The sequence below is a fragment of the Bacillus rossius genome, chromosome 1 (assembly GCF_032445375.1).
Source record: "Bacillus rossius redtenbacheri isolate Brsri chromosome 1, Brsri_v3, whole genome shotgun sequence".
Taxonomy (NCBI): Eukaryota; Metazoa; Arthropoda; class Insecta; order Phasmatodea; family Bacillidae; genus Bacillus; species Bacillus rossius.
The window spans coordinates 285,827,964-285,854,962 of NC_086330.1; the positions used below are offsets into that span (position 1 = coordinate 285,827,964).

The 26,999-nt window shown below is 40.4% G+C and overlaps 1 protein-coding gene across 1 annotated transcript in view; it reads right to left on the reverse strand.

The window, feature by feature from the left end:
• Positions 1 to 26,773, reverse strand: part of LOC134527687 (uncharacterized) — a 44,308-nt gene extending 17,535 nt beyond the window's left edge. Inside the window, exon 1 of the mRNA XM_063360590.1 lies at positions 26,218 to 26,773. Within this exon, the coding sequence (XP_063216660.1) occupies positions 26,218 to 26,506 (289 nt within the window). The 5' untranslated portion in view covers positions 26,507 to 26,773. The remainder of the gene's footprint in view (positions 1 to 26,217) is intronic.
• Between the last annotated feature and the right edge of the window lie 226 nt (positions 26,774 to 26,999).

Sequence of the window (26,999 nt, forward strand, 5' to 3'; positions counted from 1 at the left end):
CGGAGACAGGCCGCCGCGGAACAGGCAGCACAGAAAGCTGCGCGCACAGCCTCGCGAGCACAGCCGGCCGCACCGACGCGGGAAAGTTTCCCCCCTCCCCCCGCGCCCACCAGGGAACACGTGCACCGGGCAACAACAACAACAACAGAGCGCAGTCCGCGAAACGCACGGCCCAGCGAGCAGGCCAGCCAACCGGGCATAAATCAAACACAGGCAGTAGCTTCCACGTCATACGCGGCAGCTACGTCAGGCGTAAGCGCACCGCGCCGCACGGCAACGGAAATCGTGCAGGCTCGCGTCGAGAAGAGCCAGCAGCATAGAACAGAAACCGCGCCAGAAGCACAGCCAAATAATAATATCACTAGCCTCGCGGAACTCGCAGAGATCTTGCGCATGTGCGATTATTGGAATTTAGTGAAGGCACTCGAACCGTATTACGCACGCATCCGCTCCACCGAGAGCATTAAATACCGCCAAACCATTCTATTGGAAGCACTCGCGACAGTGCTCCAGTAAATGGCAGTAAACATGGGGAAAACACTACAACTCCTAAACTTTAATGCATGTGGTCTCCGCCTTCGGTCGTACGAGTTGGAACAGTGCCTTGTAATATATGGGATTGATGTGGCATTCATTACCGAGACTCACCTATCACCGCATCATCGATTTAATATTTGTGGTTACACCACTTACCGCACTGACCGCGCCACTCGTGGGGGCGGCACAGCCATATTAATTAAACACGGGATTCATCACCATCCGATAGAAATAACTGGCTTAGAGCACCTAGAGGCCACCAGCATAAATATTCGTAATAAAAATGTGCATGTCTGCATGTCGGCAGTATATAAACCCCCAGATAAGCCACTACTTTCTAGGGGTTTAAATAAATTAATTAATCCACAGCAACACTTTTTCATCGCAGGCGATTTAAACAGCAAAAACGAAGACTGGGGATGCAAAAATACTAACCCAGCAGGCAGAAAATTATTAGATCATTCGGTAGCAAATAATTACGAAATTTTTGCTCCAGGCTCGCCAACTTGCTATCCAACGAATGGTGGCATGCCTGACATATTAGATATAGCTCTTACAAACATACCAGGTGCGCAGGTTATTTCAGAAAAATTAGATGAGCTTGACTCAGACCATTTTCCGGTACTTATTCAATTAACTTTTAATGCTCAATTTTGCGCAGCGATATTTAGCCGCACTTTTGGTATTCCCGACTGGGATAAATTTCGCGAAGACCTGGAATTAACTTTTACAGAAACTCCAGCGATAGACACAGCAGATGAGCTCGAAACTCACGTAAAACTTTTCACCGACACAATTACAGACGTGCGCAAAAAACACACGACAATCGTGAATAAAAGAGAATTTACGCGAATAAATTACCCAGATGTAGACATGCTAATCGTTTTAAAACGGCAGGCGCGCAACACTTATCAACGAACGAGAACACCGCAAGCTAGGACTGAATACAATCGCCTTAAAGCTCAAGTCTCGCGAAAACTTAAAGATTTAAAAATAGAAAAATACGGAAACTTAATAACAGAGTGCGCAACTCAACCTCGGCAAATGTGGCGGCTCACACGCAATTTACGAGGGAAAAATAAATTTATCTCCACACCGGCCATTGTTACAAACGCGGGCATTAAATATGACGCGATAGATAAAGCAAATGCTATAGCAGACATTTTTGAAAAACAATTTTCACCAAACGAGGACATAAACGAGCCTCAGTTTACTAGGACCACGACAGTAGCTGTTAATAACTATTTACAAATCGTTCCACAAGCCGAGCCGGAACTCGTAACAATTAAAGAGCTCTTAGAAGCTATTCACTCGCGACCAAAAAATAAAGCAGGCGGACCTGACGGAATAAATTTTGATACTTTAAAGAAATTATCATTTCAGGCTATACAATACTTTCTTAAAATAATAAATGCTATTTTTATTCTTAAATCCTACCCAGCGTCATGGAAACTAGCTAAAGTTATCACCATTCCGAAACCGGGAAAAAATGTGTCACTACCACAAAACAGGCGACCTATTAGCCTCCTAAATAGCATGAGTAAAATTTTCGAAAAAATTTTACTCAAACGACTTCAACACCATTCGGACGAACACGAAGTCATTCCAGATAACCAATTTGGTTTTAGAAGGGGCCACTCTACCTCTCACCCCCTAATTAAGCTCATTGAAGAGGCCACTGACGGTTTTAACTCACGAGCGAAATTTACTGTCGCAATGATGCTAGACGCGGAAAAAGCTTTCGACAAAGTTTGGATACCTGGCTTAATTCATAAATTAATTACATTTAACTTTCCAGACACGTATATTCATCTGGTGGCCCACTATTTATGGCGTCGAAAATTTTTTGTATCAATAGAGGGGGCGAAATCATCCACTCGGGAGCTGACAGCAGGTGTGCCGCAGGGGTCCCCACTCTCACCCTTTTTCTATAATGTTTACACAGCCGACATCCCGCGGGAACATGCCCACATGCAATTATATGCAGACGACACTGCAATAATATATCAATCCCCGAATTTGAAGTTTGCTTTAACCAAAGTTCAGAGGCAGCTTACCTCACTCGAACAATGGTACACTCGCTGGCGCATTAAAATAAATGGAGCCAAGTCCACAACTTTAATTTTAACTAAAAAATACACCGCCCCCGACCGCGAATTAAAAATTTTTAATCAAGCCATACCATTTGTTAAATCGGTTAGATATTTAGGTTTAACTCTAGATACCAGGCTCACCTGGAAAGTTCACACCACTAAGGTGACACAGTTTGCGCGAGGCACTTTGCGCAGCCTATACTCAATGTTTAAGGCCCCCCAATTTCCTAGAAAGAAAAAATTACAGCTGTATTTACAAATAGTTCGCCCTCAATTATTATATGCTTGCGAAATCTGGGGCTATGCAGCAAAATGCCATATCGATAAAGTACAGGTCACTCAAAATAAATTTCTTAGAGCCATTGCAGATTGCGGCTGGTACACCAGCACACTAGAAGTACACCAGCTACTCAAAGTAGAATATGTAGAGGAATATATAAAACGGCAAAACAGGTCTTTTTATGGCCAGCTCCCTGAACATGCCAATACTTATATGAATTCACTTCCGGACTACGACCCAGCTGCACAGCGACAGTTTAAAAAACCGCGACTTGCCTAAGCCAGGTTATACTAGAATCCACACATCCCATGTACGCAGGGCAACTTAGCAAACATAGCAGACGTTTCTCTCTGGCCCCGATTTGCCTGTCTACGTCCTGCGGTGCAAATAATCAACATTGGACTAGCCAATGATTGACATGCCCAGGACTCGTAAATATTGCGTCAACACTACTTTTGGCCCAGCAGGGCTCTATTTTATTGCGTCAACACTACCTTTGACCCAGCGGGGCTCTAATTATAAACCAGCGACAACTCGACCGCAGGCCCAAATTCCTTTAATTACCAAATCTTTCCTTCCCCCACCTCCTCCACTAGTCCTTGCTAGTTGTTTTCCCCAGCCATTATTAATTAATTCATTAATGTAACTTTCATTTCTTGCTAATTCGAAATGGTCCGAAGCATGCAGGTGTAGGTTTTGACCCATGCAGCGGTCCACTGCCTGTGTGTTAGGGCTGACTCCGTATGCCTGAAGGGCGAGACCCGCCTGGCAGGCTTCACCTCCAGTGCCGGCCGCGTTTCGGAAGGCATGGGTTTTTGAATTGCGACAAAAAAAAAAAAAAAAAAAAAACTGGACGAGGGCATCTCTCTGCTCGAACAATAATAAAATAGGATGACATTCATTTACTAATTTCACTCTCTATTTTTCAGGTTTAGACGACAACAGCCTGGGGGCTAACTACAGCAATACTGGTTTAGCCTAACTTTGACCGAAATATACTGGAACGCAATAGTTCGGTCCTTAAGGCGGCCAGGTGTTTACTAATCTATGTAATTTCTCCTACACATCGGTAAACTTACACGATGATATGCCTGCTTGGTCAGCCGGGTATGTGCGGCCTTGGAGCTATACACTACACTCACACAACGAAATTAATTAGGCCATTTTTGCGCACACTCCACACGCCTCTAAATACAGACATCACGACACTCTCATGCATCAGTTAGCCAACTAACTGAGGGGAAAGGGTGACCTCCCCCCGCCTGACACCTACACTATTAAAAATAGAGCCAAGCAACATGCGACAGCTATTTTACTTCTTCTGGACCGTGAGCCACCTTTAATCTTAAAATCACACACATCGCGCCCCGCCGACGTTTCCAATGATTCGATCAAAGTGACGGGGTTGCACTATTTATATTGGCGACCACATAGCGAGTTATGGGAACGTAATAGTTCCCGGTATCGCTGTCACACGCTCCCGGCCGAGCATATGAGGAAACGGCCCCTTCTCAGTCGCACCTGTGTTTCCGTACCATGTGCGTCTCTGCCTGAGGACGGGAGCAGATAGCAGTTCCCGAAACGTCGCTTGTTTCTGTTATGGTAAAACTATTGTATTTTTTTGTCTTTTCGTTTTGTCGTGTTTTTGTCTCGTTTCAACTGTTGTGCTGAATTATTTTGTTTTCAATATTTTTGTGTTGTCATCATTTGTGTGTTTTTTGTTTACTTAGTACTTTTTTCTTTGTTTTTTCTTTGTTTGTTGACCATATTTCTGTTTTGGAATATTTTGTGGTGTTTATATTCTTGTTGACAACAGCAATTGTTTGCTTAATTTTGTATGTTTTTTTTTTTTTGTCTTTCTTGTGTATTTTTTTTTATTTTTTTTATTTATTTTTTATTTCTTTTATTTATTAGTTTTTCTTCAACAGAAAAAGTTCTTAGCAATGGCGTATGTCCAAAAACTTACATCAAGTCATGCACTCCCATTGCACAAATCTTTTAAAGATAACATGCATAGGTTATGTTATAGGATATATGGCCAATGTGATAGACTAAGTCTTGTGTATACAAAAGGAACAGTAGCAGACTAAATGTACTGCCTTGCGAAAGGCCACTATATACTATTCTAGCAGACGATGGTGTCTGTGACGTGATTGGGTAATATTGTCAGACAACAAAGAGAGCGTGTACACATTTAATAATTTGAGTGGGAATTCCAATATGGCACAGCTTCTCATAAAATACAGTCAAATTAACATTGTCGAAAGCAGATACCAGGTCTACAAAGAGCGTGGTACATATTGTCTTTTGCTTGAAGGCAGCATGAATTTTTGACAATAAGGATATTATAGCCTCGTGTGAACCGATACCTGGTCGAAATCCAAACTGTTCAGGTCTGATGAGCTTATTCTTTTCCAACCACCACTGTAACCTATTTTTCAATAATTTTTCAAAAACCTTTGCAAAGCATGAGCGGAGTGCAATGGCCCGTAAGAAGTAGGGGCTAACAGTGGTTTATTCAGATTTTAATAGGAATTATGATGAATTCCCACCAGGCGAATGGAGTTACACCATGAAGGAAAATGTGATTATATAGTTGTAATAGGTATAAAGTACATTTCTCAGGGAGGTTCCGGATGATCACATATGGGATTTTGTCAATTCCTGGCGCCGTGTTTGGAGTATGACATATACAAGTTTGTAGTTCATGCTGCATAAAAGGCATAACTAAGGCAGTATGATCTATATGCCTATTCATGGGCGTCGTAGGCGGTGTATAATGTATACATCTTCATTGGGAACATAATCCGGGGCAATATGATGCATAAATGCTGGAACTATGACATTAGGGATAGGAGTCACATAAGAGAGGTCTTTGCTAGACCGGAATTGTTTAAACTTCCTCCATAAGTGTGGCAGGGGAGTAGACCTCGAAAATGATGTGCCGAAGGCTTGCCACTTTTCCTTTTTCACCCCCTTCCATGTCCATTTTGCCACTGCTTGCGCTTTCTGTAATGCTACGTAGTTACTGAGAGTGGAGCAGCGTTTATAAGTTTTAAGGGCCGAAAGTCTTGCATTATTTGTATCCTGACATTTATCATTCCACCATGTGGGTTTACGTTTATGACAAGCTGTCTGGCATGTCATAGGGATGGTTTGATTAGCGGCATGCAAGATTTGCGTGTAGAAATAGTCGTAACATTCATTTACCGTTCCTGGGCCTATGTCCTCAACAGGTGCGATATCGGCCAGAAGGCCTTGGAATTTACTCCAGTTAGCTTGGTGGGTACGGAACTTGTATGTTGCTGGAGACTGTTGAGAAGGCAAAGGTTGGTCGACCTGCGTAGTCAACAGTATGGGAAAATGATTGCTCCCCCAATTGTCCTCTAAGACAGTCCAGGTGAGTTGCCCTGCGAGATCTGTAGAAATGAGAGTTAGGTCTATAGCAGTAGATTGTTGTTGGTAGCAACCTAACCGAGTGTGGCGTTTGTCATTCATGATCATATATCTCGAGGTATGAAGAAATTCAAGCAATGTCTTGCCTGCTGCATCATTATAAGCATTACCCCAAGAGGTATGGTGGCTATTAAAATCCCCGCTATCACTACAGGGGTGGGAAATTGGCGTAAGAAAAAGTCCCATGTATCAGCATCAATGGTGGAGTTGGGGTGAAATATAGTGACACCATGGCCCATGCAAAGTGTTGGTGACAGATCTGAATAGCGACAGCATAAATGTTGTCAGTATTGGGCGGATATTGAATCAATATTTCCTCTACACTAAAATATTTATTTACAAAAATAGCAGTACCCCAGTCAGGTTTGTGAGATCTGTATAGTTGATAGCCTGGTATCCTGACTATGGATTTGTCTGCAAGTCTGGTTTCACAAAGCAATATAATATCAACGTTGTGTAGGCGTAGATAGTGTTCCATGGGATATCAATTAGCGATCAACGACCCAGCATTCCACTGTATTATCTTAAGGTTGAAAGGAAGTGAGATGGTACAAGAAGATTGAATTATAGGTTCAAAATGCGGAGGAGAACCTCCATCAAGGTATCTTTGTTGACTGCGAACGTATGGTCGGTTTTCGCAGTGCTGACCAAGCCCTCAATCATATCTTCTATATTCTGGACTTTATCATTGGAAACTGTGTGCTCGGTGCCTGTAGGGGTAGGTTGCAGGTGGTCAAGGTTGTGCTCTCCTGCGTGTGGGTTGTGTACCGGTCCGATAGTGATGTCTGGTACTTCAGGATGGAACTGTGCGTAGGGCGAATGTCGCCATTTGTGTGGGAGTCCAGCGGAATGACAGGTATTACCCCTTATACTGCATGGTATTACCCCAGCCCCTGGGGCCATGGGCGTAGATCCCGGGGAGGCTAGGAGTGCCCAGGTCCCCCTGGAATTAAGAAGCATGACTGTGAAACGGGTTTGATGTCGAAACAGTTTTATGGAAACATTTTTACATATGTTAAAGTTTTTTGCTTATTGCTTGCATGTAGGCCAACAAGTGGGCAGTATAAAACATACAAGCACAGTAGCCAAGATGTCTTGTGTCGGTTAACCCCACATGCAAAACTATCGACCCACATGGGCCCCTTCCCCCCCCCCCCTCCCGGTTATTACCACGGGCTCCCCCTTGGAATCCTGCAGATTTGTGCCCCTGCCTGGGGCAATACTGTGCAGTGTAATATTTTTGTAAAATATCTATAAAAATTTAAATAGACTTAATAATACAAATATTAAAACAAAAACTTGTAGGGTATTAAGTATTTGATAAATGAGATGGTTCCCTATTTTATTTTAATCCAGAAAGTTTAAAAAAATTATAATTTTGTACCATAGGTTGAAGTGGGAAATGATATTATGAGGTGGTAACATCCAATGGAGGAGGGGGGGAGGCTAGAAGTAAGGGGGGGGGGGGGGGAGGGTTTTGGCACAACCTGCATTTTTTGTAAGAAAAAAGCCAACACATGTAAGTTTTTACAGTTTTTTTTCTCAATAAAACCCAGGTTTCTCTTTCAAAATTCTTCATTTTGTTAGGTTTCGGAAAATGAATTTTTTTAACGATAAACTTGTTAATATTAAGCCTATTGAAAACCTTTGCTTAATTGTCTACAAATTTAGTTTTTTTAAATGTGTTTTCTTAATGATGTGGTTATTGTTGCTGCCTGCCACAACTTGTTTTCTTCTCTTGGTTTGGACTTAGTACCCCTGAATGATTCTACTCTCACACCTGTGTACTGCGGGTGGCCAATCTTACAGGCATGTTATCACCACTGGTTTCGCATGCCTTGGCTGAAGCAGTGGAGTGGTGAGGGTGTCCACATGACTGCTCACATGACTACCACCCATCCTTTCGTCTCCACTAAAGTAGGAGTAACTCTGACCTTTTGGGCGATTCGAGGAAGAAGGAAAAGCACACCCGAGAAGTATATATACTCCCAATCTGAGCACAGAGCACAGAGAACGCAGAAGGAAGAAGCACAAAGAACACTTCCGCCCAGCCAGACCACCAAGAACATCACTATGCCCAAGCACGCATAGAACATCGAAAGTGGACTTGGACTCTGGGACTGGTAAGCTCAACTTCCATGTTACTTGGGAAATTGGATATAGTCCAGTTGTCGAGGAGGGGTTTGGAGTGCAGTGCTGTGGAGAAGATAATCGTCGGCGATTTGATGAGTCAACTCAGGTGAATTTTTTGTGAAAAGTTGCTTTACTGGTTTGGGACATGTGAAAGGTGGACAGTAGCACCTGAGGTCTGAAAATGCTCGCCGTTGATGTGTCCCTTTTTACTCGCTGAGCGAGTACGAGATAGTAAGCAAAATCTCTGAAGGAAATACTTGTGGCATATGTGTGTGACTGCGGTGGTTGGTTTGTGGCTAGCATGTCATGGCAGTATAATGATATACCCGACTTTGAATTTCTTCCCGACAGTGACTTCTAGCCCCGAGGCAACTATTATTGACTTTGCGTACAAGTGTTGAGGATGTGCAACAGAACTGTTTGTCAAGCCCCCTGGTTTGTGACAGGAGTGGACATGCTGGACATGGACGAAGAGGGCTGTGGCCTGTTCTTCGTGTCGCTATGTCGCAGTCATCGGAACAACTCAATCCTGTTTGGAAGCGCGCCAATGAAGTCCGGCTCAAGTGCTGTTGGAGCAGGAGTGTTAGTCTGCAGGTGTGCTGGTGGAAGAGATGACTCGACGAGAGAGCCTGGGACAGGACACCCTATGAACTCTAAGCTGAGTGTCCGGCCAGTTTTCACCCAAAGACTCAAGGGGTTTCATTTTAAGTTGGTAGAGGTTTTGTGGTAAAATTTTTTAAGTTTGAGGCGTTGTACTTAAGTACTTACTTTGTAAAAGGTAATAAAACATGTTAATTTTTTTCATTAAATTTTATTTATATCAATGTGGGGTTTTTCAATTGGGTTACATAAAAAAAAACCCAGCCCAAAATCTACTGGTTGGGTCCATAGCTGGCAACCCTGCACCCAGTTGAGTTCAGAAATATATTTTTATTCTTGTATTCACCCAAATAGTAGGACAAAAATTATTTGTTATAAATTTAATTGATAACCTTGTATATAAAACATGCAAGTTTTCCAGTTCACATTTTCAGTTATGGTCAAAGTTATTTTCCCCCAGGCCCTTAATTTCTCTCAACGGCCCTGTTGTTATTGCATACTTGGATATGCTCTTATATTTTCATAGTTATAAAACAAGACTATTTTCCAAGAGTTGAAGGGGAGATGGGGGCAGCTGCCCAATTCCCCCTTTCAAAGTAGAAAAATAAAGCAAGAAGCTATAGGTAGAGAAAATTTGTAACAAATTATTGCTCTAAACAATCCTTTTTTTTAATAATAATTTTTTTCCCTTTTGTTACTGTTTATTATTACATGGCTCATGGACCCTAATGCCCAGTGACAGATATAGAGAATTTTTTTCTGTGGTGGTAAGAGGGATTGGAAATTAAAAAAAGGGGGGGGGGAGGATTTTGAAGTTTTTTTTTTTAATTTGATCACGTGAATTCAGACAAATTACACTTATATTGTTACTAACACTGACTCATGGGCCTACAAAAGTAGCTGTAGGGATGTAGCTGATATTTTGCAAATATTTTATAACTTGGGTGGAAGGAGGCTTCCACCACTACTATTGCCCCATGAAAGAATTCATTGATACCAATATGGATAAAACCTTGAAACTTTTATTTATAAAAATAAACATTCACAAAGTGTTTTGCCAAAGACATGGTTTACATGGATTGAATGAGACTGACACTCCCAGGAGACTGACTGCTGTGTCAGATGAACCAATCTATCATTCCAGCTAGCCAGAATGAATTGTGGCTAATATCAATCAATAGAGATGGTGAGAGGTGATGAAATTAGAATGTAGCATTGATGAAATGCACTAGTGGTGGAAACAGGAGTACATACAACATACCCTGGATCATAGGTGGGTTTAGAGAGGCTTACTTGCCCCCCTCCCCCCGCCCCCCTAGAAGGGTAGAATATACACAGGATAATACAACTTATGAAGCAATAAACTTGTATTATACTTGGTACAGACTACTGGTACACCCCCTCCCAGTGGCGGATCCAAGGGGGGGGGGACCAGGGGCAATTGCCCCCCCCCCCCTCCGAAAAAACAGTTGTCAGCTACATTAATATTGCTGACAAAAATGATTGTTTCTGAAACCAATAAAATATTTTAATATGATTAATGAATTTCTTGTAGAATCATAAAATCTGGTGGTTGGATGTTATGTGTGTGTGAGTAGATTAAATACAAATTTAATAATTTTAAGACATTTTTTTCTCTGGCTACTCTGAAATGCAAGTGCCCCCCCCCCCCCCCCCCCCCCCCCCCGACGTGAAAACCTCTGAATCTGCCATTGTCCCCTCCTCATCCATCATTGCCTGTGAATAACCACCTACTCGCTGCATAATCCGTCACGTTTTCATTTTGTAAAAAATCCAGGTTTTACCCACTGAGGATAAGTTAGATTCGAATCTGAAAAATTACCGGACCGTACCATAATTATCGCACACACCTTAAAAACCAGAAATTCCTTCGTGCAACAACAGCCTAAGTCAATTCCTTAAATTAATGTGTATAAAATAGGGAAAAAATTTTATATATGTATGTTCATGAACTAAGACGTGTTAATCAAATGGTTTGCAAGACAGATCTACAAATTAAATAAAAATATAAATGTTTAATTAGGATAAAAATATTTGAAACAGAGATACGAATTTGAAAACAAGCGTAATTTTGATAAATAAAAATTAAACTAGACAATGGTGCAACATTCGGCTTGGTGGAAACATTTAAGGAGACCCTTGGGTACACCACACAACCTTCAGAACCGGGGGATATGGCACAATTTTTTACCACGAACTCCCCTTTGTGGTGATTGTGTTTATTTTGATCAGACTTGCAATAAAAAAATTAATAACAATTAAACTAGACAATGGTACAACATTCAGCTTGGTGCAAACGTTTAAGGAGACCCTTGGGTACACCACAAAATCATCAGAACTAATATGGCACCATTTTTTACCACGCCCGCCCCCCCCCCCCCCTTGTGGTAAAAGTGTGTATTCATTTCAGACTTGTTAATAAATAAGTTAATAAAAATTAAAATAGACAATGGTGCAACATTCGACTTGGTGCAAACGTTTAAGGAGACCGTTGGGTACACCACACAACCTTCAGAACTGGGGGATATGGCACAATATTTTACCACGAGCCCCTCTTTGTAGTAAAAGTGTGTATTTATTTCAGACTTGTCAATTAAAAAATTAATAACAATTAAACTAGACAATGGTGCAACATTCGGCTTGGCGCAAACGTTTAAGGAGACCCTTAGGTACACCACACAACCTTCAAAACTGGGAGATATGGCACCATTTTTTACCACGACCCCCCCTCCCCCCCCCCCTTTTGGTAAAAGTGTGTATTTAGTTCAGACTTGTAATGGTGCAACATTCTGCTTGGTGCATATGTTTAAGGAGACCCCTCAGTACACCACACAACCTTCAGAACCGGGGGATATGGCACTTCTTTTTTACGAGCCCCCCTTTGTAATGATTGTGTTTATTTTGATCAGACTTGTCAATAAAAAAAATTAATAAAAATTCAAATAGACAATTGTGCAACATTCGGCTTGGTGCAAACGTTTAAGGGGATCCTTGGGTACACCACACAACCTTCAAAACCGGGGGATATGGCACAATTTTTTACCACGAGCTCCCCTTTGTGGTAAAAGTGTGTAATTATTTCAGACTTGTTAATAAATAGGTTACCTAATAAAAATTAAACTAGACAATGGTGCAACATTCGGCTTGGTGCAAACGTTTAAGGAGACCCTTGGGTGCACCACACAACCTTCAGAAATGGGGGATATGGCACCAGATTTTATCAGTGCCCCACTAAAACATTATATACATCCAACTTTTATATAGATACCATAAAATGGGGCGAATAGGAAGATTTTTCAACTTTCAGTTTCAATACCTTTCATACTGTAAATCACACCAGATTGTAATAAATAGTAAACAACTAGTCTTTAGTTTATGATGAATAATATTGTCGCGGTCTGGAAATTTCATTACTTTTTTTTCTTAAATTTTATTTTACTTTTTTTTCTCGTCAGGTTTACGTGTTGGTGTACGTGCACGTCTCCAGGCTCGGCCGGTTGATTTCAACACGCGGGTATTGGAATATAGGTTGCTGCGACATTAGTTTACAGGCACCGCGGGCTTTTGCGAGGCTGCATGGTTAGCTAATTCTCGCGGGTCGCTGGCCAGGGCCCGCTGAGAGGTTGCAACACGCCGTTCCAGAAAAACCCGCTGTGTAACGTTGATTTTGTTTGTCTCTGTCATTTTCAGCTTCGTGTACTCGTTTCGAGGACTCTGTCCTGATTAGTGTTGCCATCTGGCGTCCGACTTTGGAAACGTAGACTGAAAAAAAAAACAATCGAGCAGCGCAAGAGGGAGAGGGGGAAACTCGCTCGCGCCTGCGCAGAAGGAACAGCTGACTTCACTTGTTTTGCATTTTTTCTTGTGGGAAGGGGGGACAGCCAGTTTCCCCGTGGCAAAGTTTTCCCGGTGTTCGTGTTTTTTTTTTTCCGGAGTGGCCCAGTTTTGTAGTTAAAACCTCCTTCCAGGGAGGGGCCGAGGCTTTTTGCCTGGGGACCTCTCTGGAAGCCGGGCCCACGTCGGTTTGAAACAACTTTTCTTCGCCTCAAGTCAGAGGGTAAGTGGTTGGCCATGGCTCGTTCGCCACGACCATTTCTTGGACGATCTTCGTCTTAATCTTTTAAGAAATAATGTAGTATTATTCCATCCCTATTATTTATTATTTGGTTTTGGGAAAAATCGACGTCTGGTTATAAGCATGTAGGTAGTGGTAACTGGGAAGTATACTATTCCTCAGCGGAGCTGCGACGACGAGAGAACGGCCATGTTGTTGTAGTGATAATTGTTTGCCAGCTGACGTCACTTTAATGTGTATTTAATGTATTTATTTATTCGTGAATCTACTTGATAACTTATTTGTTATTAATTCTTTTGTTAACCTTTTTTTTTATTTCTCAGAGTTTGTTTATTGTGCTTCTCATATTTGGATTAGTAAATAAAATCTGTGCTTGAATGAACTAATCATGTCTCTTTTCAGTGCATAAATTATACCCTACACTTCCTGTAGAGGGAGAAGACTTGGTCTCGAGTACCATGCCTACCAACGAGCTACAGTACTACCTCCCCCCCAATGTTATAGGTTATTTATTATTTTGTGTATAGGTGTATGCGGGACGTCTGACGGAGTCACGTCACAAGTGGTGTGAGGCTTCGGGTAGTCTCTTGTAGGGTTGTTTGTGCTTTATTTTATTTTTTCTCTTCTCTTTTTCTTTCGAATTTAATCATGTTTTATTATAGAGCTGTGGAAGCAGTGTCGTGTGGGAGCACGCGGCGGACGCGTTGCGTTGTGCTTCACGTATTTTTGTTAGTAATGTTACTGTTGTTTTGTTTAAATTTTATGAATAAAAAGTTTTTGGTTTAGTTAAGTTAGTCAGTCAGTCAGTCAGTCAGTCAGTCATGAGTTTCTTTTTTTTTGATCAGGTCACCTATCAAGGTTAATTAATTTTAATTACGTAAAATTTAATTCCGGTTTAATGATTATTTAATTAATTTTGAAAATTATCATAATTAAATTTTGGTTAAGAATCTAAGAGTTTGTGTGGAGTTTTGGTTTAGGAACAATGTTAAAACTTGTGTTAAGTAATGTTGTAGACAGTGCTTGTTGCGGGCGAGGAAAGTCATGTGTCGTGGAGCGGTGACGAGCGCGACGGTCAGCTGTGCGCTGTCCTTGAGCGGCGGACGGCCTGGTGCGGCCCGGCTCGGCACGGCGCGGCAAGAATCGTTCCGGCCCGGTGTTTACCAGCCGACTGGTTTTCCAAGGATACAGATAAGAGTTTCACAGTTATTTTTTTTTAAGGATTAATTTTATGTGCGTCATTGAATTCACCGTCTTTTTTTTATGAGTTAATTTAATAATGTTGAGAGTAATAATTTTAAAGTATTCATTTATTTGTCATTATAATTATTTTTGTTTTAATAATTAATTTTTTTTCTAACTTTGCATTTCAAAATTGTAGGAGGTACACAGTAGAGTGGATTAGCTCTGAGAAAAGTGTGAGGTTTGTTTATTTGGGTATGTTAAGGGAATGAACTCCAGGGGAACAGTAAGGTATAATTTGTGTTGTCTTTGAGATGAGAGAGTTGTTGTGATTGTCCAGCCAGTGGAGCTGAGCTGGGACAATTTGAGGTGTCCCTGGGAGAGTAGGGACTGTAGCGCAGACTCATAGGAGATGGGCTGGCTACTGGTTAAGGGTCGGGAGAACCCTGTGTTGTTAGTAGTTTGGGGCAGGAGTTCCCCATGGTAGTACCGAAGTGGCTATCCCGTATGGGATAAGGGTACCACTTCAATTAATTTTGTTGGTGGGGTTAGAGTCCCCTGTGTAGTGGGCCTATAGTAGATAGGCACTACATCGAAATTTTTGGTTGTCCTGGAGGTAAATTCCCTGGGTTAAGTTAATGGAATTGTGTTAAAGTTAGGAAGTAGGGAAATGTGAATCATTGTTGGAGAGTGAGTTAGTGTACCTGCCTACGTATTAAATTAAATTTTATTGAATTAATTTATGAGAAAGTTTATTGTGTTAAGGATAATGGAAGTGAGTTAATTTTTTTTTTAATTGGTTTTTGAGTAAAGTATTTTAAGTAATAAAGTTAAATAATAGAGTGAGTGGTGACAGTTATGATAGAGCATTTTTGAATTTATTTTGTTTATTCTACTTGGAATGTAATGTTTTAATTTGTTCTCTCAACATAATTAAAATTTAAATAAGTTTTTTATTTTTAATACAGTGCCCCTTATACATTTGTTGACACAAGTAATAAAGCATTTTTATTTATTTACAATTTTATTTTAATTACACAAAAATTTGTATTTAGCTTGTGACACAGAGAAAAATTTTTTTTTATGAGTTGTTTTGTTTGTGCTCGATTCTTATTGGTTTTGTGAAAGTAGTGTTACAGTACTCAGTTCAGTGGTGACCTGTGACTGACTTCATGACTAAGAAGACTGAGCATGGTGTTGCTGGCTGCACATCAGAGTGAATCTGATGGCACCACCAGTAGCTGTTGTTTCGAGGTGTTGCTGTTTTCACCAGACGAGACCAACCAGCTGATTGCTGCCTACAGCATAGCAGATGTTAAGGTGAAAGTATTTTTATTTTCTTATCATGTTCATTAATTTTTGTTAAATTTTTGTCTAGGATGTTTAATGCAATTTTTATTTCAGCTTTCGTGGTTTATTAATAACAGGTAGATTTTAAGTGAACAAAGAAAAGTTTTTTTTTTTTTTGAGCAGTTTAATTTTATGATTGTTGATTCAGGAGTTTAGTTTTTCTAAGAGAGCAAGTTAAACAGTTAATAACGGTTAAAAGTAACTTACCTAATTTTTGCCTTGTTTTGATTGTTGATTTTGGCTACGGCCCTGGTTCTATTGAGTAGTTACTGTGTTAACGAAATTTATTTGTTGATGATGCCAGTGTAGGAAGCTATAGAGTAATGTAATACAGACCCTGGAGGAATGGGCTGTAGCGTGAGGGCATGGAGGCCCTGGTTGTGACTGGGTTCGCAGGGTAGGCGACCCTTAGTAAATGAGAAATGAGCCTGGGGAATGTTGTGTCCTTTTGAAGTAGTGGTGGCTACCAATGTAAGAGGCACGGAGGTGTAGAAGTGGTGGGCCAGGAATTGGCACCACAGGGATGATTGGTCGAGCCAATCCTGCCACTGAGAATTTTTTTTGTTGTTGTTGGGTTAGAGTCCCACAATGTGTGTCCACTGGAGGTGGATGTCAGGCATCTATTGGCTTTTGTTGTTTTGAAAAAGTTAGAAGCATGTTGCGAGTCATCGATTTCGGGTTGGAGTCATTCGTGAACCAGGTGCCAGAGGTCAGATCGTCAGAATAATTTAAATTTTGATTGATGAGATTATTGGTAAAATTATTTAGTTTTGGTATTGAGGTTTGTACCTGTGGGTATGTTTAATAATTTTTTTTTAAGACTTTTCAAATAGTTAACCTATACCCATCTTTGTTTAGAATCGTTTAACTATTAGTGTTGCCCAAGTACAAAAGTATTTTCATTTGCCTATTTGTCGCTGTCACATTTATCAGGAGAACTTGTATGTCAAACTTAAGATACCTATTGTTCATGTTAATTCCAATTGGAAACTATTTCAGTTTGTTGTGGTACCTTTCCGCTGGAAAAATAACACTTGCCACTTAGAGCACGAGCCCAACTTTTTAGCCGTAAATAATGAGCAACTGGTGACCATTCAGGGTAGAAATTTGTTGGATTGTCGTCCCTTCGAAGACAGTTTATGTTTTGTTCCCAGATTTTCAGGTGATGCCATGGGAAGTTCTCTATGTCCTAAAGCTTTATTTCAGGGAGTGACTGCAGAGAAACTTGGTGAACTGTGTGCTTACAGATGCCATTCGGGAACCCACCTCATGATTACGCAGGCTGGTCCTGAACGGTATTTTCTAACTAACCCTGTTGGTAATCTAGAAGTACAGTGTTTAGGGAATAAGAACCAAACCTTGTTTTTAGCTGCTGCGGATCCACCTGGCGCTGTGGACATTGAGGTCCCTTGCGATTGTCGCTTGTACATGAATGATGAGCTTAAAATTAATGAACTTTATCCGTGTGATTTTCTTTCTAAAGCTAAATTCCAAATGATTCATGTGATTTCAGCTGCTTGGTCAAAATTAAAAAAATTAAAGATTTTACCTTTAACAGCATCTTCACACACAGTTTTTCCTTCATTAGAAGATTGTTTAGACGAGGATTGGCCATCTGTTATTCCTCACTTGAATTTGGTTGTTTCACGTTCCTTTGCGAGGCCCGAAGAATTACAGCTGCGAGACCCGGTGGAAGTTGTAAGCTTTTTGTTAAAACATTTACAAAGTATTTCTTTATTTGTGATTGGTGGTACTTTATTACTAATTGTTGTAAGAAACCCTTATCTAGTGGGGATTGGTACCTTCCCCCGCGTATCAGCTTTTAGTGAAAATGTCATGTTAACAATGGAGATAAGCATAACTGTATATATACTTGGTGTCATAATGTGTATGATTCTTTTTCTGCTATGCAAATGGTTGTCACTCAAGTGGAAATTACGGAAAACTGAGGAAATCTCACCTACTGTACAGACTGATGTTGCAACTACAAGTGAAACCTTTAACTTACGTGAGAAATTTTCTGAGAATTGTCGATTAAAATCTAAGTTGGTTAGTGAGTCAGGTGAGGAATTTCATGTTTACCTCACCCTGTGTGATTAATTTTACAGAACTGATGTTTATGTTTGATTTGTTTTCCCCATTAAGGGCACATAGTTGTTAAACACTTTTGTGGTTAGGATTTATAATGTTTTTGTAATTAACTGTTCAGTTCAGAGGTTTTTCCTTTTTGTTTAAAGAACAAAAAAAAAAACATCAATCGAGGATGAATCTAGGGGTCCAAGCAATTATTAACCAAGGGTTAATTTTTTTTTTAATTTATTTGTTTACGCTCGACTTTGACTTAACCTGGGTAGGGATACCTTGTTCCTGATCTAGTCCCTCCCCTGTCCAAACCGGTGTGCACTTGTGCCTCTGAAGACAGTATAATTTATTGTCCACAGACTCAAGTGAGGCAGAGTTGTTAGCAACAAGTGTTTACGTTTTCTTTTTCTTTCATGAAGAAGAGACAGTGCATCGATGTACCACATCCAGAGACTCCAACAATTACGTAAGCTATGTGAAGAACTTTCCTTCGTCATGTATGTCCTCCTGACTGAGGACCATGTGTTGTGCAGCCATTGAACTTGTGTGGGAGATGGACTACTGTTTCCTCCCCTGTTGTGTGGTGGGCTGCTTATAACTCATGAGGAGTTATACTGTGGAAGCCTCTTCCCAAATCGGTTGCTGTGTGTATGTGAACTTTCTGTCTTAAAAGAATGAAGAAACGGATCAGCATGGGGCTCGTTTTCGTCGACTTGTGCCGAACGAAGAAGTCAGTTACTCTCGGCCAACCAGTGGCAATGCTATTTTTTTTTCTGTTCTGTAGCTAGTAGCTGCAGAGGCGTGTTATGAAGATCTTGGACTTCACCTAATCCTATGGACATTTCAGGTTCCTTTTCTGATGTTTATCCTTTGTTTTCCTGACTTGTATAGTCCATTCCTTTTCTCTTGGAGGCCAAGCTCCCATTTTAATTTAGCTGTGTTTGTTTCATTTTATTGACATATTTATGATCATCTTTGTTGTTGTTGTTGTTGGATAATAACATACCCCTGGACTCATCCTTGGTTAGTTATACTGTTTATGGAACTGATAAAGATGAAATGTGAGGTGGATATTATTTGTTACTCAGTCACTGTATCCGTAGGTAAAATATTTGACAGCATTGTTTGATAATTATTCAATAGGGTTACTTCACAGTTTTACTTAATGGAATAATTTGAATTTTTTTTTGTTGTTAATTGTTTAACATAATGTTTTGATATGACGTTAAAAATACACCCCCCCCCCCCACCCTAATTAACTTGTTGAAATAGGCTTGACAGTGTAGTGTATGTTCTTTGGTGAGATTTTGATACTGGTGTTGAAATGTTTGTTCAGTTTCACTGGGGAGACATCCCCGATGACATGCTGCGAGGAAGGCAGGCTGAGGGCAGAACTGCTCTGAAGGCTGGATCCTGGGTGTGAGCTGCAGATCACACTTCAAGGACTCTTCTCTCCAGCTTCAACTAGGGCTGATCTGTCCACGGTTCATGCCTCTCCTAGTTGTATGTCGTACGAGTAGTTTTACGATGTGCCAGCCATCAGCGATTCTTACAGGAAAGAATTGTTTCCTGGGCTATTTACTAAAATTGTATTATGTATTGGTTTAACTTTTTCAGTTTAGACTTTGGATTTAATTGTTGTGGTAAAACCCAACCTTCGTGCGCTGTAGGCATTTAACTTGTAATTCTTTGCCCCTTGGTTTTATTCATTGTTAGGAATTTTTATGGCTTGTGGGGCACAAGCCCTTGTAGACCGGAGTAATGTCGCGGTCTGGAAATTTCATTACTTTTTTTTCTTAAATTTTATTTTACTTTTGTTTCTCGTCAGGTTTACGTGTTGGTGTACGTGCAAGTCTCCAGGCTCGGCCGGTTGATTTCAACACGCGGGTATTGGAATATAGGTTGCTGCGACATTAGTTTACAGGCACCGCGGGCTTTTGCGAGGCTGCGTGGTTAGCTAATTCTCGCGGGTCGCTGGCCAGGGCCCGCTGAGAGGTTGCATCACGCCGTTCCAGAAAAACCCGCTGTGTAACGTTGATTTTGTTTGTCTCTGTCATTTTCAGCTTCGTGTACTCGTTTCGAGGACTCTGTCCTGATTAGTGTTGCCATCTGGCGTCCGACTTTGGAAACGTAGACTGAAAAAAAAAACAATCGAGCAGTGCAAGAGGGAGAGGGGGAAACTCGCTCGCGCCTGCGCAGAAGGAACAGCTGACTTCACTTGTTTTGCATTTTTTCTTGTGGGAAGGGGGGACAGCCAGTTTCCCCGTGGCAAAGTTTTCCCGGTGTTCGTGTTTTTTTTTTTTCCGGAGTGGCCCAGTTTTGTAGTTAAAACCTCCTTCCAGGGAGGGGCCGAGGCTTTTTGCCTGGGGACCTCTCTGGAAGCCGGGCCCACGTCGGTTTGAAACAACTTTTCTTCGCCTCAAGTCAAAGGGTAAGTGGTTGGCCATGGCTCGTTCGCCACGACAATTTCTTGGACGATCTTCGTCTTAATCTTTTAAGAAATAATGTAGTATTATTCCATCCCTATTATTTATTATTTGGTTTTGGGAAAAATCGACGTCTGGTTATAAGCATGTAGGTAGTGGTAACTGGGAAGTATACTATTCCTCAGCGGAGCTGCGACGACGAGAGAACGGCCATGTTGTTGTAGTGATAATTGTTTGCCGGCTGACGTCACTTTAATGTGTATTTAATGTATTTATTTATTCGTGAATCTACTTGATAACTTATTTGTTATTAATTCTTTTGTTAACCTTTTTTTTTATTTCTCAGAGTTTGTTTATTGTGCTTCTCATATTTGGATTAGTAAATAAAATCTGTGCTTGAATGAACTAATCATGTCTCTTTTCAGTGCATAAATTATACCCTACACTTCCTGTATAGGGAGAAGACTTGGTCTCGAGTACCATGCCTACCAACGAGCTACAGTACTACCTCCCCCCCAATGTTATAGGTTATTTATTATTTTGTGTATAGGTGTATGCGGGACGTCTGACAAATGAAGGACGGCTGATAGGGTGGGATGAGTCAGCTGAAGCAGTCGAGGCAACTAGGGATGCAACATCGCTCTTAAAAACATCGATATCACGAACATCGATGTTCAAACGAAAAAGCATCGATGTAAAAAAACATCGTTCTGACAACCGATATATCGATGTTTTAACCGATGTTTTTAAATATCAGGAAAAACATGCCAAAATGATTTAAATTATAGTATGTAGCGAAAAACCATACCTACTACAGGTTCCTGACCACAATATCCACAAGATAGCTGTGAAAGTTGAGCGGTGACCGTAACATTATATAGCGGAGAAATAAAGATAAAGGTGTACTGCACTGCCCTTAAGTGGTTTCAAGATTCTGTATCGGTTGTTTTATGCCTAAAAATTACTCCAAAAACACGCCTTTTAGCCATTTTCACTCTACTAAAAACACAGTTTAAAAACTTAATCCGCATTCAAAAGTACCTTTCGGCATTCAGCGAACACTTAAATGCTTTTCGTAAACATACCCCACTCGGATATCTTGAGTAGTTTTCAAATCACGTTTTTCCTGAAGCTCTGTGCACCGTATGCAGGGGCGTAGCCGGGGGGGGGGGGGGGGGGGGGGTTAGGGGTTCAATCCCCCCCTTAGCACCAAATCTTCAATTAAATTTCTTATTGATCACTCAAACAAATTTCATATTAAAAATTAATAAAATTTTTACCAATACAATATTAAAATTTAAGTACCGAAAACTGCTGAAATAGCACTATTTTACACCTTAAAATCCAAATTTTCCCGGGGGAGGACACCGGACCACCCACTTTAATACAGGGGGGCGGGGGCCATGCTTCTTAACACCCCCCTATACACAAATCCTGGCTACGCCACTGATCGTATGTGTGCCCGGGCAGCCTGCAGCCTTAAGACACAGGCTTACTTAAAATAAAATTACCCTTGTTTTTTATGTTTTTAGTTATCATTTCGTGAATATATTGTAAATAGTACAGATCATGAGAGATCTATATATCCAAAAACCATTGCGATACGACATTTAGTTTTCAAGAAACTTTTTTTTTTATTTTCGATACTTATAAAACTTACATTTTTAAGTATAAATAAATGTTGTGAACGCTAAACCATTTTGGTTGGTATCCTTATTTTTTTACAGTATTTGAAGAAGTCTATATTCATTTAAAAAATAACTATTTTTTTACACAATTTATTTTTAATTGGAAAAAAAATAGGGAAAAGCATGAAGTGTATGTGCAGGTTTAAAATGTAACATTAATTTTCTCGATAGAGCTAGCGAGACCGTATCGGTACCAATTAATAGCTTGTATGTACAACAAGCTATGAAATTGTCCATAAAGTCTCGCTGCTTTTTTCCTTATATTTTTCAAAATTTAAAAGAAAATTCTTGTGTAAACAAATTTTTTTAACGGTACCTATTTATTTTTTCCAAATAATTTTACACATCTTAAAGTACTGGGAAAAAATTGATACTGAAATCAACCAAATAGTTCAGTAGGTATTTACAACATTTTTGTTACCTACTTAAAAATGTAGGTTTTTATAGTAAGTATAGATAGTTAAAAAATTGTATTTTAAAAACTAAATGTATCGGAATGTTTTTTTTATATATTCAATAAATATTCATGAAATGATAGCCAAAATATTATAAACAACTAGGGTAATTTTAATGATGAACGATGTCGATGTTTTGGACTTTTTCGTCGATGCATCGGCGATGTATCGCTCTTCAAAACATCGATGCTAACATCGATGTTTCATGAACGATACATCGATGTTTTGAAAACATCGATGTATCGTTTGCATCCCTAGAGGCAACGGCTTTGTGATGTGCTGAGAAGCACAAGACGACACTGGACTATCACGCCCGTTTCATACAAACCAGACAGAGCGGATAGATCTTTTTTTTTTTTTCGTTTAAAGGAACGCCGATTTTATGCTTTACTGTTTCGGCGTCTTTTATAACCTTTACGCTTCGTGGATGTTACTGTGTGATACAACACCACTTCGTTTAAATAAAAACCGTTCAACAGTTCTGGTACATAAAATATTACAAAGTAAAATTATCACTCATGTTTATTTTACATTTTACTGCAAGCGAAAAAAAAAGAAGAACTTCAATACAAGTCTACACTACATACCTAATAGTTTAGTATTGTCAACTGTCTGACAACTGCAGAACGAAACTTCTTATTTATACCTTTTTTAATACACCTGACGTTTCTGACTCGTGTTTTGTAACAAATATACCGTTGATTTGTAGAGAATAAAACACAACATAATTTGTTAATAGTTTGAGAAGATAACAGCATATTCAATTCTGAAAAATCGGCGATCTCGGCACTTTCCGCATTACAAAATATTGGCTTGACCTCAACTTTTTCTGCTCTTATCGCGCGAGGTGGCGTTAATACCAATGGCGCGTCCTGATAGGCTGGAACAGTTTTCCGCTCTGTCTGGCCGGCGTCCCAGCACCCGAATTAATAAGTAGATACTGGCTCAGGCAACTGAAGCTGAATTACTCCAGGAAATATTATCCTAATCAGTTTGCTAGTTTACTATTTTCTAAATGAAAATTTGTTAATTGTTTCTCCAAATTTCGTTTCGAAGTTACAAAAAAAAACGTGAAGTCCGTGTAGTCTACGTTTTTGATTTTAAGAAAAGTCAAACAAGAATTTATCTTTTTTTTCCCGCAATGGACCTAGATAATAGTTTATATATTTTCTGTAAATCCAAATGTCCATACTTTAATTTTAACTTTAAGTTAACTTTTATAAATGTATGTTGTGTACAATTAAGTATACCTTTTTTTATCGATCAACATAATATTTGCTCCGTAACCAATTAAGTGAACTTAAAAGTCAATGTTAATGGCATTACAGTATATTACACATAAATTATTATTATTATTGCAATCACAACTGGTAATCATAATGTTACGATCGCGCTTGGCTGCAGTGCATGGCATCGCCGCACTCGTTCGGCCTGTCTGCGCCCCCTTCCACCCGCATCCTCTCCCTGGTATCTCGTGTCATACTATCTCGCTACATCCTGACCGTCGCAGCGCGCACCTGCCTCAGATCGGGTTACTTAAAAGAGGCCGCACTGCGGAATAAAATGACTCAGGCGCCTTTATCGGCGTTCTTAGAGCAGCCACCGCGTCCTTCGAGGACTCACGATGCGTTTCTGGGCATTTCGACGGCGAAGGTCGCGCGATATCTCGGAGACATGCCCGATTGTTCTGGATGGGAACCCAAGGGCTATTTAAGGAGGTTGGGCCGACCTTCGAGTCAGTCAGAGAGAGAGTCGGAGTGGGGAGTTCTCCCGCGGCGGAGTTTCCGGGCGATAGTGCCGCGGGTGCGGCAGAGTGGCGAAGTCCTTGGACGAAGGTTCCAGGGCAGGGAGTGAGTGAGATCAGTGGAGTCGGGAGTTTCCGGGCGAAGTCCTTGGACGAAGGTTCCAGGGCAGGGAGTGAGTGAGATCAGTGGAGTCGGGAGTTTCCGGGCGATAGATTCGCGGGCGCGGCGGAGTCCCGAGTGAAGTGGCGAGCGAGTCGTCGAGTGGGATCTCGGCGAAGGGTGTGACGGCGGCGGCGAAGTGCGGCGACGTAGTCCCGCGGCGGAGACCCACGAGGGGTGCTGCGGCGAGAGTTGCGCCGGAAGTGCGGCCCAGCGAGGTGTGTGAAACGAGTGACTGGGGAATTGACATTTCTTTACATGTAATTAATTATCTGCCATCTTAGAAGATTAATTGTAAGTGACAAGTAGTGGTAATAAATAAAACTGTGTGTGAAATAAAATCTATTAATTGGGCTATCCTTACGAACCCGCAAGGAAATCATAACACTAATTTAAACAGAACTACTATAATCTATTTCATTGTACGAATTTTGACGTTTAGCTTGTGAGAAAGGTCTCTGTGAAAAGGATTGAAAGATCTTATTTTACCAGAAAACTATTGGACTGCCAGAAACTTTTTAAAAAGTGAACGTCAAAGTTCGGACAACATGGACTTTATCTCAATCAATGGCGTCTCGTCAGGGCAAGCAAGGCAAGCAGTGCTTGCCCAGGCAGTTTCCAGACATTGTATTTTTTAAATAAATATTTTATTCAGAATAGTATTTTACTTTGGCTCGTGCCGTTAGGTGTATGTATTTGTTACACTATCTTCTTGAGACCCAGTACTGTGCGCTGTGCCCTATAAGAAAAGAACTCGTTGACACACAAAACATGCTGTTTTAGAAGCGTTGCTAGGTTTAGAAGTGCTGGTAGGACCGCTTTCAGCAGGAAGGCTGCCGCAGTAGTTTCCTTTCGGAAGGGGGGGTGGCATGGTACAAAGGTTCAGGGAGGGGATTGGCTGTAAAAACACGTGGTAGAAGCTACGAAGGTAGCGCTTTCTTGCCGAACTGAAGCGAACATGGCCGAAGCAGACGGTGGAATTCTTCTGAAGGTTGTGTAGTGTACCCAAGGGTCTCCTTAAACGTTTGCACCAAGCTTAATGTTGCACCATTGTCTAGTTAAATGTTATTAATTTTTTATTAAGTCTGATCAAAATAAAACAAGCCCAAAAAGGGGGGCTCGTGGTAAAAAATGGTGCCATATCCACTAGTTCTGAAGGTTGTGTGGTGTACCCAAGGGTCTCCTTAAAGGTTTGTACCAAGCCGAATGTTGCACCATTGTCTAGTTCAATTTTTATTAACTTTTTTTTGACAAGTCTGATCAAAATAAACACAATCACCACAAAGGGGGGCTCGTGGTAAAAAATGGTGCCATATCCCCCGTTTCTGAAGATTGTGTGGTGTACCCAAGGGTCTTCTTAAACGTTTGCACCAAGCCGAATGTTGCACCATTGTCTAGTTTAATTTTTATATATCAAAATTACGCTTGTTTTCTAATTTTAATCTCTGTTTCGAATATTTTTTATCCTAATTAAACATTTATATTTTTATTTAATTTGAAGATGTCTTGCAAACCATTTCATTAACACGTCTAAGTTCATGTACATGCATATATGAATTTTTTCCCCTATTTTATACACATTAATTTAAGGAATTGACTTAGGCTGTTGTTGCACGAAGGAATTTCTGGTTTTTAAGGTGTGTACGATAATTATGGTACTTTACGGTAATTTTTCAGATTCGAATCTAACTTATCCTCAGTGTTTTACCCTGATGGGTACCTATCAACTCTTTGATCACCTTGATTGGAGGCAAGTGGGTTGACCACTTTTGTTTTTCATTTTAATTTTGTTTCTTTTGGGAATTTACACTGACTTTGATTAATTTGTAACCAATTTGGACGATAATATAATTTACACTCATGCCTTATCCAGTACTCTAACCCAAACACATTCAAACCGCCAGCTAACATACTCCACTACTTGCATGTACTCACCATCTAGCGTTCTGAAAGCTCCGTCTTCGAAATAAACCAATATTGTCCAGTGATGCAATTCGATACATTCTGCATCTGGTAAGGCAGCAGTGGCAGATGTACATAAATACACCACAGCATCACGTTCATGAACATCGTACTCGTTGTCTATATATTGTACTTTAAATCTGCAAGAGGAACTACTGGATATCCTCTCAATTTCAGCCACTTGATTATCTAATGCTATCATTCCACTGACAATAACTGACCCTGCTGCAGCTACAGAAGAAAAAATTTTTGCAAGTGCCATCCCCTGAAACTTTACGATAGTGTTCTTCTGAACAGTCTTTAAAAATAAAACAAAGAAAACCTGTTGTAGCAAACTAGCAAATATATTTTTATAAATTTGGTATCTTTTTTACACGCCGTTTACTGTCGCAAACCACGAAATCTTAAAATAAAATACTCGCACATCCATAAAAATTCTTGATATAGGAGAATGAAAATACCAACGACCTAAATAGCACCAATCGAGATAAAGAAGAAACTGTTTTTACGTATTAACGGGTAAAACAACAGTGTTGCCAAGTTCCAGGTAAAATAAACGTATGTTTATAACACAAGAAATAACACTTGAAAATAAAAAGCCCATCTAGTCCTTAGATTTCAGTGCGATTTTAAGTGTGCATTTGCACTCTCTTTACAATGCATGATTTTTATTGTTAACTCCATGACAATAATAAGCCATCGTGAAACTAAATTTGTGTTCTGTTCAGAATCTATTTCTGTCTTTGTGTAACAAT